Source organism: Macrosteles quadrilineatus, unplaced genomic scaffold, assembly GCF_028750875.1.
Source record: "Macrosteles quadrilineatus isolate MER2022 unplaced genomic scaffold, UCM_ALF_1.0 Scaffold_4__1_contigs__length_99947679, whole genome shotgun sequence".
Taxonomy (NCBI): domain Eukaryota; kingdom Metazoa; phylum Arthropoda; class Insecta; order Hemiptera; family Cicadellidae; genus Macrosteles; species Macrosteles quadrilineatus.
In genome coordinates, this window is record NW_026542597.1 from 59740646 (window position 1) to 59757377 (window position 16732).

Below are 16732 nucleotides of genomic sequence, written 5' to 3' on the forward strand. Positions count from 1 at the left end.
GAAACCATCAAACAAAGTGGGAAGGAAGACCAAATCAAGAATGTATTTTTTCAGCCTACTTTAATGAATTATTAAATGACAACAGTTAAAAATATAAATAATTTGCAACTATGTTAACAGTACAAATTCACAAGGTCAAAGATACTTTAGTATTTAGTATTTACAATTAATACCGATGAGGAGTAGGAAAATGAACAAGATGCACTAACAAGCCATTGAATGTCTACTTTACTGAGTCTGGTCTATAGTGTGGGCGCAACAAAAATACAGCTCTCATAGAAAAAAGGTAATATTAACGTGAAAGTCCTCATCTTGTACATAACATCAACAAACCCTGAAACATACAAGAAAAATTATTCACAATTTATTCTAAACTAATCCAACGGTTACACTTGAATTCCATTTCTTAGCCCTACTAACACCAGGTAGAAATTAAGATGATACCACCATTTACAGTGTATCATTTATGAACCTAAAGGAAAAAATATTTATTTTCTATACTTGACTGATCAAGACAGTCTACAGTCAAAACAGTCTACTTGGCTCCGGCCTTGTACAGTGTGTGGACAGACCGACTAGAGTTACACAGGACACTGCATCCTGCATTGATGACATATTTGTACGGTACTGTGACATGACTGCTGTGCGCGCTGCTGTACTGCACACTAGCCTCACCGACCACTATGCCACCGCCCTCACTATACATGACACTGTATACACTCACGCACATACACTCGATATTCACACTGCAACCGGACCTCCTCAAACTTATCTCTGGGCTGCGTGGTGGCTCAGCTCCCGGTCTGGACGAGGTCTCGGCTGATTTACTCAAACAAAACGTACTCTTAATTTACATTCTTCTGCTACACATAATCAATTTATCTCTGCTGACTGGTATATTCCCGGCTCAATTTAATACAGCAAAAGTTATTCCTTTATTCAAATCAGGTGACCCTAAAGATAAAAACAACTTTAGGCCAATCTCATTGTTAAGCGTATTTTCCAAGGTTTTGGAGCGTATTGTTAAGGAACAGCTAGTGGAGTACCTTCAAAGTAACAATATACTATCTAATTCACAATTTGGGTTCAGAAAAGATAAAAACATCTCTGATGCACTATTTGAAGTTTGTAAATCTATAAATAATTCAATGATTAATAACAATCGATCTATGTTAATGTTTTTAGATCTAAAAAAAGCATTCGACTCAATTGACAGAAATTTATTGCTAACAAAATTGGAACAGATCGGTGTCAGAGGCACTGCTCTCACATGGTTCAAAAACTATTTATCTGACAGACATCAAGTGGTTTCCATCTGTGGTGTGAATAGTGATGTAAATTCAATTGAGTATGGGGTTATTCAGGGAAGTACTCTGGGGCCTATACTTTTTCTAATTTATATAAACAACATTACTAAACTCAACCTAAATGGTGAACTGTTTTTATTTGCTGACGACACTTTAGTTTTGATAAAGGGTTGTTCATGGGAGGATGTTAGGTCCAAAGCTCTTGGTGATCTCTCAATTCTAAAGAAATGGTTAGATCAAAATGTGCTCTCACTTAATGTAACCAAGACTAAATTCCTTCCCATATCACTCAGTATCAGCACTGATTATAATCTAGACAATTTGAAGATTCATTGTTGCGGCAACCATAACAGCTTATCTTGTAATTGTGAGTACATTGAAAGGGTAGATTATTATAAATATTTGGGTGTTTATTTTGACTACCGAATGAAATGGACAGAGCATGTAGATTTCTTGAAGAAAAAGATTCGTAAATATATCTATGCTTTTAACCAATTGAGTGAAATTTTAGACGAGGATGACGTAAAGCGAGCTTATTTCGCTTATGTGCAATCTTTGATTTCTTTTGGAATTATTTGCTGGGGAGCATGCTATCACACCACCTTGGAACCCTTGAATGTAATTCAAAGATCAATTTTGAAAGCTGTTTTTAGAAAAAATAAAAGGTACTCCACTGATGCTCTGTTCCGTGAGACGGGAATACTACCGGTCAGACATCTTTTCATCCAGTTCCTTCTTAATCACACATTCAAAAACTGAAACACGATTCTTACAGCAGTCACACATGAGCACTTCACAAGATACTCCCACAATGTTAGAATATCTGTTCCCCAGCTACATAAATCAGTTCTAACTACCAACTGCTTTTATATTTCTCAGATCCTCTGTCAAAATGTAATTCAAAAATATGATATTCAACACGTTTTTAGTTTACCCTCATTACAGAAATTCAAGAGTCATATTCTTGTTTTACTGCACTCCATTACCAAAGAAGAGGCCGAGACTTTGATTAGACCAAACCATACTTGACTCTGACTAAAAATCCTCGACCCTTTGACCGAATCCCCCCCCCCCACCCACCAAATGTCTTTTTTTTATTGAACTGGCTTTGGTTGTCGTCGCCGACATTCTCAACCGCATTTCTGTTTTATTTTAAATAATTAAGAAAAAAAATCTCTCATATTCAGTTTTTGCCCTTAAAATTTCGCAGACTGATAACAACCAGGCCTACGCACAGGCACCTGCCCATGTAGGCCTATCCCATAAGTATGGCAGACTCATTAACAATTATAGTTGTACTACTATAGTTATCTTGCTCTCTGTTTTTATTTATCTGTATCTTTCTGTACAATATTGGGATAAATAAACGTATTTCATTTCATTTCAAGAGGTTGCTAAGCTGGAATACAGTATTGAATAGAGTCCAGAATTTATTAATAAGAATGAACATGCCTGCCTTAAAAAAATAATGTTTCACAGACAAATATACACTAAAAAATTTATTGAATGATTAAAACAACAAGACTGATTAATTTTGAAGTTTACCATATAAATTATTCCTCATTATAGTCAATGAACCTTTAAATGTTTCATGTGTAATAATTTTTAAAAAGGATCTGTCCAAATCATATTGTTTCCAATAGTTCACAATGTTGATGTTCCTCTAGAACCAATTAACGATCCAATCACCTCCATTTTTAAAATTTTGTCCTGTATGAGGGCTGAAAATTATGTCAAGAAAATGGAAGATTTTCATTGACGACATTAATGTCCCTACAGGTTTACACATCTTATTTGAAATCTCAGTGCTTTCTTTATATTTTTCTACTAGCACCAATTCTTCCTGAATTATTTTTCTTTTAAATAACTTATAGTAACAAAAATTGGTTTTAAGTAACCAAATGTTATGATTTAAAATTAAAATCTTACGTAGCACTTTACAGCCCACAATCTAGGGCTATATAGCAAAAAGACTCTACACACAATAATGTTCTGATATTCTCAACAATTGTCAAATTAGAGGATAACGTATACATTATTAGTGAGCTGATAATAAGTCAGTAAACTCACACACATTCAACATAAGACAACCCTTGCTCTCAATCAAGTAGAAAGACAGAAATGTTTAACAAATACTTCAAACCAACTAACTGTAAATCAAAACGGATGTTTTAGGCTTGTCTACTTAACCTATTGCTTTAAATATTCCTGCGACTAAACCCTGTAATAAGCTTTATCTTACAAGAAAACTCATAGAAAAATCTAAGCAAAATAAATTGATGATAGGAAAGTCATTAGGAATTGAGATTTAAGGTGATTTGAATTAACATGGATCATTACCTAATATTCATCTCTTCTTGCGTGATACATAAGATGACCTGCTACGGCCAAAATCTCTGCCATTCACCCACGGCAACGTGAACTCTGAGTCACTGAAAAAAGAGAAAAAAATATAGTTTTGAATCAGCAATGAGATGTTGCTACCAACACCGGAAACAAACTCAACTAAACTGATTACCATGGCTAATAAGGTGACAATCCCTTTTGCTGCAATCAGTATTATAGGCCTAGTGAAAATACAAAATGAGAATATAACTCAGTTGATATTTTATTAAAGAAAAGCCATTAAGCTTGACTACCTCTATCAATTTGATACCATACTGTTCCTTTACAATACTGTAAAATACCGATATAGTATTTCAATTTCACATTCACTCCTTACGACAAGTAATAACTAATGTAAAGCAAGTTTCTCGCCAGCCATAATGACTGTAGCCTATTTGAAGATTTTTATTTTGTGCAATCAATACAAATACAAGTTGCTACACTCCTTCCTATTAGAAAAGGAATGTCCTAATGTTAAAATAACCTAACTGGGCAAAGATTAGAATGTTGTGTTGGTCTATACTGTGGCATTAAAAACATTCCTTTATATGGTGATGACACTTAAGGTATGGAACGTTTATTGAAGAAGAAATAGTGTAATACCTAGGCAAAGAAAATCTTTTAAAATTTACTTTAGAACCAAAAGTTGGAAAAGTCGCACCTTAGGCTGTGGTTTCCTAGACGCGTAATAGATGCGCTGCGTGTGCGCATCTAAGACGCAGCACACTTGTCTTATGGAGTTTCGTGTAAGCGGTTTCCAAGGCTGCGTATCTAATGCGCGCGCATCTAATACGCGCGCACCAATAGCTGCGTATTTGGCCGACTGCTTTCAGAGCAGTCAAATCTGAGTTACGCTGCGTTTTAGACGTGTCTTGTGCAATGAATTCGGAAGTAAATGTAAACAACGACGGAAAATTGATTGAATTTGTCTCTTCTAATGACATATTATGGAAGTACTTTGTTCATACGATTAAAATGTTATAGTATTATATTTCATATCATTCGTTATGTGGTGTTAATTTCCCCATAATGTGTAATTTTAATATTCAATTCCTTTGTTACATGTTCCCTACAATTAATTAATTTATCCTCACATATTTTCTTATTGTTATTATTAGTAAATAAACCTAATGTTGACAAATATTCTTTTCAAGTCAGCACAACACCAACTCCCAAATATAAGAGCCCCCATAATTATTTTAGGAACTCCTTAACATCTTAGTAATAAGCCTATACTGTATTAATTACTAGCATTGTACCCAAACTTCTTACGGGTTTGGCGTATAAGTATAAAATGTTCATTGCAGTTATACTTGTAAAAGGTATTTTCATCGATTCGGTAAATCCCGAATAGGTAAATATAATAACAGTAACAGCAAAGTTGGACAGGGTAAATTAATATTTATTGTTTACATTTTAAATTGACATGTTTGCTTTTTTAACAGTACAGTTAAAAGATCCACGAGGGCCACGTACAGTTCCTAATCATGTAGTTTTTACTGCTTACGCTTCTTCAAAGCTTTTAATACCAAAATAGCCATTTCATTATCTAAATCATCGTATAACATCATAGTAGCCACTACTTACCTCTCCCGTGAAACTTAAGTTACGCACCAACCGTGTGTATTGTACGCAGTCTAGGAAACCACTCACGGCAGCTGCGTTTTGGGACCTGGATAAAAGCCGCAGCGCATCTAAACCGCTGCGCATCTATTACGCGTCTAGGAAACCACAGCCTTATTCAGTATTTGATTCAATGGAGTCACAGTTAAGTTCAAGTTATATGAACTTCCTATTGTCAAATCAGATTAGTACATAAACCCAGCCACACCTGTAGAATACCAAAGCTAAACCAAAACTCAAAACAAGAATAAAATAATCTGGGAAAATCAATAGGCCCTAACTAGTAGAAATAGAGGGTAAGAAATCACAACGGACATGTCTGCACTTAAGTTCAAGCGAGACTGAGGTCAAGTGTCTGGAAAATGGCTGAAGCAATGACGACACAAAACGGTAATAGAGTCTACATTTTTTATAAATGTAATCATGATGGGAGACTTACATAGGATTAAACTTGGTGATTGGGCATCCAAAGGCGGCTACAGGCAAAGTGTCTGAGACGTGAAGGTACTGCGCTTGGTCCGGAAAGGGCCAGAGAGACTCCACCTCCTCTGTATCACTGTCTCCGTCTCTCCGCTTCATGCTTCGTTGGCGAAGCTTCTCCAACTGCCTTTGCTCACGGATCCGCTGCACGTCCCATCTGCGATAAAACATTCTCGTTTATTCACTCTTCAAAAAATAATTACAAAAAAAGTAAATGTACACCTTGATATAGCACTCTGTGCATGTTAACCGTGTACACTATTGTTTTGCAAGTTTTTGAGTAATACAATAAATACATTTTATACATATATGTGTTTCATGACCATTATTCTTGTATAAACTAAACTATATTTCAATTAATTGCTTTCCTGAACATAATTTAAACACAAAGTTTTGATTTTTAAGAATATTTACTAAGCAACCTATTACCTAAGAACATTCACACATTTTTATAAGATTATTTTTATTTTCATACAACTAAAACAATCACAAACCACCGTTCTAATGAAAGCAACCACTTGCAATTAATTACCTTTTTCTCCGCCTTTCATCAATTTCTAATCTGGAATGTCTCCTGTCAAAAACATCATCTGAGAGATTTTCAGTCCCTTCCATAGTGTAACAGCTGGTAAAAACTTTAACTCTCCAACTAGGAACCTGCAAACAAAATCACATTCACTTTAAATTCAGGCGAGTTTAAGTAATTACCACACAAAACAGAGCACTTTTTGAGTGATAACACCACTTGGTGGCAGCTACCATGTGAGAAGGGAAAAGTTTGGCTGCAACTTGTACTGGACGGTGGCTGCGACCCTAGCGAGAAGACGTCCTAGCTTTAACGCTAGAATGACAATGCATTACAAATAACAACATCAACAAGCATTACACAGAATCATGGTGAATTCCATGATAATTTTCCGCTATGGCATTCACATCGGTGATCATATCTTCAAATCGCAGAAAAATTTGTAATGATTTCCTCCAATCGAGGCACCGTCCGTGATGATTTTCCGCTATCACAGCAATACCCGTGTTAATTTCTTGCAATGCCAGACATCCGTGATCATCTCTCTCTACCACGGAAAAACTGATGATTTTCTGTAATCATTGAACACCCGTGATCACAGCAACGTCTGAGATCATTACTTGCAATCGCAGAAATGATAGATTTACAGAAACGCGGCAATTCTGTGATAATTTCTCGTGATCATAGAACATCTGTGGTAATTTCCCATAATCAAAGCAACAACGGATATCATTACTTGCAATTGAAATTTGTCTAGCCTATGCTATTTTGCTGTCACATTGATGAATAGCATATCTCAATAACACACTTTACCATACGTTTAACTAACCTCAAGAACACATCCACTGACAGGTACTTCGTCCAGGTTCCATATATTGTTAGCGTCACCAACTGGAGTGTAATAGGGTGTTTCTGTTGTCAAAATATTGTCATCTTTCTTGTCAGTGGAGTCTGAAAAAACGTCCGTAATAAGCAATTACGAATAAACAGTGTTTAGCCTATAATATAGGCTAAGTCCATTCAACTTTGTTTCTCAATCTAGTATCTTTATTTTGTTGGTATTTTTCCCCCGATGGTATCAATTTATGACTACTTAACGTTGCTTTTGATAGTCATATCGAATGTGGGCCTATGCTTTCATTTTAAGAGTAGGCCTACCTAACTAACTTAAGATTTAAACATAAAAGAAAAAATCTTAACCTTATCAATCCGATTGGAAATTGTTCTACGCCTTTATATTTATTAGAGGACAGAATTTTATCAGTAGGCCTATTAAAGAAGCCTAAGTTACATTTGACTTCAAACAGAAAATAGCCTATTGGGCTTAACTATAATTAATTGGGAGGGACCCAAAATGTTCAAGTTCAAGTAACTTATGTTATGCCTCTTATAATCCACGAATTCAACTAAAATTAGCAAATTTGTTTACAACAACCATTAATTAGAATCAAGAAAGGTTGGGTCCAGTTTCAAGCTCCACCTAACAAAAAAAACTCTCTCAGTACCAAACCAACTTTTTATAAATGTGGAGCGAGCTTTATGACCACTCAGCTTCTAATCCATAAAAGAGACATGTAATCTCAATCCGACTGTATCAAAAATATATTTATTTGGTACAGTACCTTTTTTTGAACGCTTCTTCCTCATCCTTTCTCTCCTGTGGTGCCTCTCCCGCTTTACTAGTTTCCCACCATTCACTTTGGCTGAAGGCATAACTTCAGTGCTATTTACAGATGAAGTCCAAGATAAACTTCTATTTCTTCTTTTAAGTCCACTGGTGCTTAAAACACTACTGCTAGCACTCATCTTATCGTCCCTTCGCCGTCTTCGCACAACACTGTTTGTCTCCTGAACACTGTTGGTTACTGGCAATAGCACTTCCTCATTCGGTTGCACATGGGTAGTGCATGTCGGTGTTTCCACTATATTTACTTGTGCACTAGTGTCCAGACCCACCGGCATTTCTATTTCTTGCAATGAGGTACTACCGTTAGTGGAAGATGTTAACACTTCTGATAGTTCCTTGTGCTTTTGAAGAGTGACTCTTCTATCCATCCGCTCCAAACGTTGTTTTAACTGAAAAAAAGTAGGTAAGCATATTTATTTAAGGTCAATGACATGAGATGCAAGATGCAACCAAATCAAACTGATAATTATTCACAAAACACCCCTAAATAAGTTATTATTGTACTTTCCTGTTTAAGGGAACATTCATTATTATCGATTATTTTTTCTCGATATATCGATATTAACAAATTGAAACATATGAGCTGACAACTACGATAAATATTGTTCAGTACCGGTATCAACAAACAATAATGAAATGAAACTGTTCTAAAAAAATAACCTAACATAACTAACCAAACTTGCTGTGTAACATTCCATGTTTAACTTGCCTTTTCTGTTATCAAAAGGAATTTTTAAATAGTACAACAAGTTTGGTTGGTTATGTTAGGTTAGCTTAGAACAGTTTCATTTCTTAATCCAATAGACTATTTTAGCCTAAACAATATCAGTTGTCAATATGTAATGGATCGGTAAACAAAAATATCGATATATCGAGAAAAAATTAACGATAGCCTAATAATGAATGTTCCCTTTAACAGGAAAGTACTGTTAATAGTGCAACAGTTCAAAATCACGAGCAACCGCACTCACACGTAGCCTATACGTCACGCAAATAGATTGATTAAAAGATAGCTAAGATAAAAAGATAAAATGGGAAGAATCACGAGTAGTAGCGTAAAAATGTTCTTTTGACTGACAGCAATAAAACAATAAAGATAGCCTAGGTACTGTAAAACAATACACCATCTGCTTATATAGCGTGATGAAAAACTTAATTTTAGGATATTAAGAAATTTAATCACCACACTAATAACCGAATACGAAGATAAAGTTATATACCGTACCCTAAATATAAGCAATCTTAAGTAATAATACAATTATAAGGGTGTAGCCTATTTATAGTTATATTTTATAGCTTCAATGAAAATAATACTTCAATTTCCGTTTGCTACACAAATTGCGTTGTTTACGTTTAATGTCAGAAGTAGAACTCAAAATAACTTATAGGCCTACTGTAATTAGGCTAAGTTAACTAAATAATGTAATTTAACATTTACAGAAAGTAAATCAAAATCGTCCAAAAACTGAAACATATATATTTACATTCGTTCGCCTATTGAGTTTAATGATCATTTAATTTTCCAATCAAAATAGGCCTAGATCATTACTTAGGCCTATCCTCCTAGAAATAAAGAGTATATGTGTTTCAAGTGTTATTGGACGTATTTTTATTTATTTTCCGTAAGTAAAAGTGCCCAAATTCACTAAAAATAAATATAATCTTAAACATAGGGTTTTCAATACCGTTAATCCCGGGATTAATAGTCACCAATCCCGGGATTTCTAGGCATCAAAAATCAGCCGGGATACCGAGATTGAGGTCCCTAACTGTAGCCTACTTTTGTATCTTGAGGTAAACTCAACTAGGCCTACTTAGTATCAGCATAAGAAAACCACGAATACTAGAAAAATACCGGTAAGTTTATGGATCACAAACATCAACAAATGACGTTTTTGGCCCGCAAATAAACATTATTTAACATTGCTTAAATGGAACTGCCAAAACATATGTTCAATGTTATTAGTATAGGATTCGGGCCAACAACGTCATTTGTTTATGTTTAGAAACGATAAGTAAGTAGGCCTAATAACTTAACTTACCTTAGGGCCTAACTTACATAGGCTATCAAACCGAATCAAAATTGATTAAAAACCGATAATATACCACAGGTTCTCTATAGAACTGTACTAGGGATGAGCATTGACTGTTGATTTTTCCTATCAATGTTTGGTTATTTTCAAGTTAAGTTACCCATACATCGAAGGTAGGTAGGTTAGGTGGGTACACTTCCATATCCGTTGGCACAAACAACCGAATGAAAATATTGATCGATATATCGTTTGCTTAGTTAGGTAAGGTTAACCTAACGAACCAAACGATATATTGAATTAAACAATCGAATAATCAAAATTACTCATGCGGTTGTTTGTGCCAACAGATAAGTTAACTTACTGTATGGAAGTGTACCCGGTTAGGTACAAATTTTTTGGCCAAGTAGGCCTATTGAGATATTGATATTTCCATTACTGGGGTTTACAAAAATCAGACGACTTAAAAAAAATTTAAAAACATTGGTGTTTTGGTCCCAAAACCATCGATGTTTTCGCAACAACACTGTTTTAAGTTGGTGCAATGTTGGTAAGTACATCGATGGTTGACGCCGATGTTACACTGTACTTACCCAACCTGACCAATCTGTTCTAGGCCTGCACTGGTCAGTTTCTTAACTAACTGGGCTAACTTATGCTAATATCAATTGAAACTAATTATCGATTCGATTAAGTTAGCCTAGTAAACCTATTTGATTTTTTCACTATCAGCAAGTTTGTTTAAGTAATGAGGCTGCACTTTACTTTACGTGTACACTCATTCGAATGAAACAACCGAATGAAAATATCTAAGTTATTGCTTCATTCGGTTGTTTCATTCTAATGAGTGTAGGACGTAAAGTAAAGTGCAGACGTTTAAGCCTATGACAGTTTAATTGTAAAGGCCCTAATTGATAGGCCTAGCATAGCTTATAACTTGGGCCTAGCCTAGTTAAAAATAAGTTAACGATAGTTTCAATCGATATTTGCATAAGTTAGCACAGTTAAGAAACTGTACCTTAACTTAACTTAAGACTATTTTTAATTGACCAGTGTAGGCCTACTTAGAACAGATTGATTAGGTTGGGTACAGGGTAACATCCGGCGTCAACCATCGATGTAGGCTAAGTTACCAATAACAACATTGAGGCGAAAACATTGATGTCTTTGGGATCAAAACACCGATGTTTTTCAATTTCTTTTCAATTTTCGTCTGCTTCCCGTACCCTCCAGTAATGGAAAACATCGACAGGCTCAATATTTTAGTCAGGCCTAAGTTAGGCCTACTTGGCCAAAAACATTGGTACCTAACCTATAATCGATGTAACTTAACTTGAAAAACATTGGCAATTGATGCTCATCCCTATAGTACAATATGCTGGCTAATTAATTGGCATAAATCATTAACTAATTTGAAACTCCCCCCTTTTTTGTGACAGCAAGTTAGCCTAAATTCATACTTTGAAGAAATTACCAAGGCTAGGTCTAGGGCCTACCAGAAAAACATTTCCATTTCACAGGTTCAACTAGGCCTAGGTTGCCGGTACTATAAAGCCAACAACTGTCGCAATGTTTAAAGCTATTTTTTTTAAATAATGTAAGCCTACCGTGTCGTTTTCTTGCTTTAACGCAGAAATCAGTTTTTCTTTGGTAAGTAGCTGTTCAGATTGTCGTTGGATAAGGTCCAGGTGCAACAAAAGTAGTTCCTTTAGATTAGCGAATTCAGAATTCTTCTCAGAAAAATTTTCATTTTCACTCATGTTACTGGCGTAAATATGGTCAAAATCACAAGGGTATGGTATAACTCCTGACTTAGTGTCTTTTGAATTTAAAGATTCTATATGTTTGGTACAGGAATTATTATCGTTGATAGCAGCGCCCATGTTGACGTTCGCGTCAGTGGTATAATCTTTCACTTCACTCGTATTTTCACCATTTAAAATCACTGTTGACTTTGACATGGCTAACAATTTACAAACCATAAAATGCTGATCACGCTTGTTTCACCTAAGACATCGATAAATCGAATAATAGCACTTTTGTCACTGAACAATTCAACTCTCTGCCAAAATTATACATGCATTCAAGAAGGGAACCATTACACCATTTTACTTTACACTACCGTTGGCCCTTGCGCCGTGCGCTTACATTTTTATGAATTTACGTCGTCTCGTCCCGTCCTGTCGTCCTGTCTTTCTCTCTCACTCTCACTCTCTCTCTCTCACTCACTTCGCTTCTGCTTCTCTTCTCTCTTCGTCTTCTTCATCGCCATCATATGAAGTGTTCTGAGCAGACTAACGGCCATTACAAGTTTTAATGAAGCTATACTATATAAGCTTCATGTATATATATTACCTGAATTACCTCCTCTTCATCGATGACCAGCCTAGGCTGGATAGATAGCGTCAAAGAAAAAAATAAAAACTAATTTAGATATATATGTATATACATTTAAAACTGTGTGGTGGCGGTGGACAGCTAGTTCATCGCGCCAGCATACTTGAAGAACTCCGTAGTTGAGTAGAAAGGGTTCTCCAATAAAAATTGTTTAATTTTATTTGTGAACGCTTTTGTGTCAAGTTCTGTTATTTTACCAGGCAGAGCATTGTACATCCTGAAAGCTATGGCAGGGAAACTGTCTCTCGTCATAGTTAGTCTGTAGCGATCTGTATTTAATTTATGGGCACTTCGGACATTATGGTCGTGCATGTCACCCCTTGTTTCATGAGAGTTCAAATTTCCTTTGACGTGCAGAAGGCAATTGTAGGTGAACTGATTGAAAACAGTAAAAACATTCAGCATTTTGAAAAGTGGTCTATATATGAAAAGTGGTCATATATATATATATATATATGATTTTGATATATATATATTGATTTATGATATTGATAATTTAATACTTTACTTTAAAATGGCAACCATACGAATGTATAGGTATTTTATGGAGATATTGACTTTGCACGTAGACCTCTCAACGCATTGTAAAATCTAAAGCGTATTTCATGTTTTTTTATTACTACCCGCGGGCTTCGACCTGTTTGACTTCATAAGTGGTCCCTGTCATGCCAACCGACTCATATTCTGTCCACGAGACAGACTCTATAGGGGCTCAAACTCCAGTTTTCTTTGGAAATTACAAATAATGCCTTTTTAAGTAGTGTACTCCGTGGCACCTTCTAAAAAAGAACGATTTGTTCTTTACTTTTTGTCAATAAAACCAGATAGTGTTTGTGTATTTGAAGCTATAGTTTTTGTAATGGCATAGTTTTATTTATTGTTTCTTAAACATAGTTTTAAAAACGAGAACAAGCATTTGATCGGTTTCAAAATAATTAATTTATCGTTGGGACCGTCAGCTGATTACGTCCAGTTAGGTTCAGAGACTTCGAGGCACCTCTAGAGTTTCTATTACGGCTCACACTCACTCAGTGGGGTCGCGAGCCTTGACCAAAAACTTTCGGGACATTTTTCTGGGACCCGGACCCACGACAGGCCCTGCCATACGGGCTCCTATTTACATAACAATATGTATACGAGTGTATTGCCATCAGTGTCTTATGACAAAAAATTGTTATCCAGTAAGAGCGCTAGGACATGTATTTTACAACTGCTAAAACTGCCATTACTGCTACTTGACCTGGCAATAGAAATTCTCTACTAACCTAAGTCAAAAATTATCTGCAGTCATGCGGATTGCATTAAATTTCCTCGTGGCCTGCATGAAAGCAATATAATAGATTAATTGGCCGTATTTCGAATCGATGTGGCCTCCGTGGTGGGTCACACCAGAGAGGTCCCTCCGCATGCTAATACGACTGAATGAACTCGGCTATTTTTTGGCAATTAAAAAAGCCTAGGGGGGCCTGGTGAACAAACTTGCGGTATCACCGCCACACTGGGCTCACTTATTGGTCATATTCTGTTAAATATATGTCTTTAATTGTTAACCTTGCCCAGTCTGTGAAAACTCATAATTATGTATTTGCTGATGTCATGAATAAGTAGCCTACTTATGATCATCTCCACTGTTAAAGACTTAATTTCCCTTCAAAACGAGTCACTATAGGTGGAGAAATAGTGTGAAGCTATAGCTAACTTAGCATCACTTTTCATCAAACCAAAGTTGCCAAACATATTATTTTCACATTGGCTTAAAATGGGGCTGAACTCACCATCAGGGTGAAAGAAGTTATGGACCTTGGGGTCATCTTATCATCTTAATTCTCTTAGCTCTGAGCCACACATCATGTAAAAAGGCTAAAAACATCTGGGCTCAACTTACTGTTGTATTACGCTTCATTTGCCAGCTTGAGCCTGCTATATAGCTGTGCTGAAAATTTGATGTAAGCCAAAGCCTATATATAGGTACCACTTTACGCACCTTCTTCAATTCTAGTTGGTGGTATATATGGTTTCCTCATAGAGAGGCTCAACTCGATCCAGACAAGTTTCTGCGGATGGTATGGGTTTGCATCTTATCAGTGAACACCATTGCTTTGCTGCTTCACCTTTCATCTTTAGAGCTATAAATGGGAATGTTCAAGACGTTCCTTTGAAGAGTATAGTAAATGGCTTGGCTTTATTGACTACCCAATAAAGTTCTCTTTGAATTGGTTGCTTTTATAGATGCCTGATCATACTAGGTATACAAAAGGGGTTCTAGACAATACCCCGGAACAGTATGTGACCAGAACAGTCCAACAGTCCAGTATTCAGTGCAAGGATAATCAACTTCCACCACAATTCAGTGGCGGCGATAAGAGCCCGTGGGCCCAGCAGGTTTGTTCACTGGGCTCCGCTCTGATCCTGAAAGTTTCCTGGGGTCATGTGGACATCATTATCGTCTTCCGCAATAGGGGCAAAATATTGAACCATTGAACATTTCCTGCGGCCGCAGAGACATCGTCATCGCCATCGCCACCCGCGGAGAAATATTCTCGTCCACATCTGCGATCACGGCACGGCAAAATTGTAACCTTATAATCTCGTGAGCGTGATCCTCAAGGACATAAAGCTTTTATTTTTTTTAAACAGAAAAATGTCAATGTAGAAATGTCGACGTGGTAGCCATCAGATATACATCGGCAACTTTGCAGTGTCGCGCACACTCCCGGCCGGCTGGGAATTAAATATCGTACAAAAATGAGACGGCCCCCCTGCCGCAGTCGAGGGAGAAAATTTTGTTTACGAATATAAATCTGTTTAAAAAAACATCTTTGTCCGCATTATAAATCTGACATATCACTGTCATTTCTTGTGTCACGACAAACACAATGGTATTTTGAACGAAGTTTGTAGCGTCTTATTAATGATTTTAGCATACGTTTAAACAATTAACAGCAGCATATAAACTATTGTGAATACAATAAAATTTTGAAAATGTATGATAACAATAAACCTACGAATAAACCATAAGAGTTTCAGAAAGATTAGTTTTATGGTTTGTTTATAATTACATTTAAAACTTCAGAGTGTTTGTGAAGAGTTTCTTAAAAACCTGTACTTTTAATGATTTTTCAATTATATAAATTTGTCTGGTAAATAGAAATTTGTTTATTGTTACCAAGTAAAATTAATTTAAACTAGCTTATATTTTACTTTTGCTTCAACGAAATCTATTCATCCATCCCAGAGATATTTTTGTTCAGACTCGAGTGCACATATTTCCCCCCACACAGTAATAGTAGTATCAATGAAAGAATTGAACTATTTATTGGCTAGTGTCCTAGCCTCCTAGGTTTATTTGCCGATTTGATCGTAAAATACCCCCGCCGCAGCAAAACTGCCGACTAAGCGAATTTCCATCCGCCTGAATTGATTTCCAATTAAATCTATTTAAATAACATTAGGTTTAGCAAGTACCTAGGTTTGCTGCTACAGGGAAACTAATAGAGTTTGAGTATGTTTTTTTAGTAAAATATTAATAGCTTAGTATAAAATGAAAAAATTTACCAGTTTTATCAAAATATATCCATAAACTAGCAAACTACAACATTTTACAACATTCTCCTTAAGAGTAACATGGGAATTTTGAATTTACAATTTTTTAAATTTTCTCTGTTACCAATAAACGTACAAAAACACTTTAATATACTAAATTATTGGTTTTTTATGCTCTTTAAAAATGCTTAGAGGAAATTGGCCCTTGTGGCAGAGCCCGTCACACCGTTGTGGGCCTTGGTCGTTGTCCCAGTAAAATTTCTCAAAAAATTCCGGCCAAGACTCGTGGCCCCGCCTAAATTGCGGGCCCCCCTGCGCTGCGGGCCCCGCAGGCCTGCTGTCGCCGCCACTGAGGGCGACTTCTTTTGCTCAACCATTCCTAAAATATTTTACCAATGCTAGAATGAAACAAGAGGATCATGTCTGCATGTTGACCTGCTTTTCTATACCAAGCCCCTGGACTTTACAGTGGCTTTATTGTTTTTTTCTTTTGTTTTTGTTTAGTCTGAGTATTAAAATTTCTCTGCTTTATTATTGTTATTCATTGTACTTTCAGCTTTTCATAGTTTTTATGTAACTGTATATTATTGTGGCTGGCTACCGGTAATTGATTTGTTACTTTATATTTTGTTGTTGTTGTTGAATTATTCGGTTCTGGCTTTTTCACTTTTCTATTATTTTTTATGTCCAACTGTTTGTTAATTTATTTTAGTAGCTATAGCCTAGTTGATAAATTTCATATTTTCATTGCTTT

At 35.9% G+C, this 16732-nt stretch overlaps 1 protein-coding gene across 1 annotated transcript; it reads right to left on the bottom strand.

Moving 5' to 3' along the window:
- Window positions 1–43: 43 nt before the first annotated feature.
- LOC128991622 (male-specific lethal 1 homolog) lies at window positions 44–12201 on the bottom strand. The gene is made up of 7 exons (XM_054414672.1): window positions 11646–12201; window positions 7944–8397; window positions 7151–7272; window positions 6328–6452; window positions 5755–5952; window positions 3648–3739; window positions 44–334 (listed from the first exon to the last, which is right to left on the bottom strand). Exons 1-6 carry the CDS (start codon window positions 12018–12020, stop codon window positions 3655–3657), a joined length of 1359 nt encoding a protein of 452 aa, XP_054270647.1. The 5' UTR covers window positions 12021–12201; the 3' UTR covers window positions 44–334; window positions 3648–3654.
- Between the last annotated feature and the right edge of the window lie 4531 nt (window positions 12202–16732).

Excerpts from the sequence above, each read along its gene's own strand:
- LOC128991622 (XM_054414672.1), bottom strand. The coding sequence starts at position 12,020 with ATGGTTTGTAAATTGTTAGCCATGTCAAAGTCAACAGTGATTTTAAAT. Across the intron at positions 7,273-7,943 it reads GAAGAAGCGTTCAAAAAAAG|ACTCCACTGACAAGAAAGAT; the intron begins GTACTGTACCAA and ends ACGTTTTTTCAG. Across the intron at positions 3,740-5,754 it reads ATCACCAAGTTTAATCCTAT|TGACTCAGAGTTCACGTTGC; the intron begins GTAAGTCTCCCA and ends CTCTTTTTTCAG.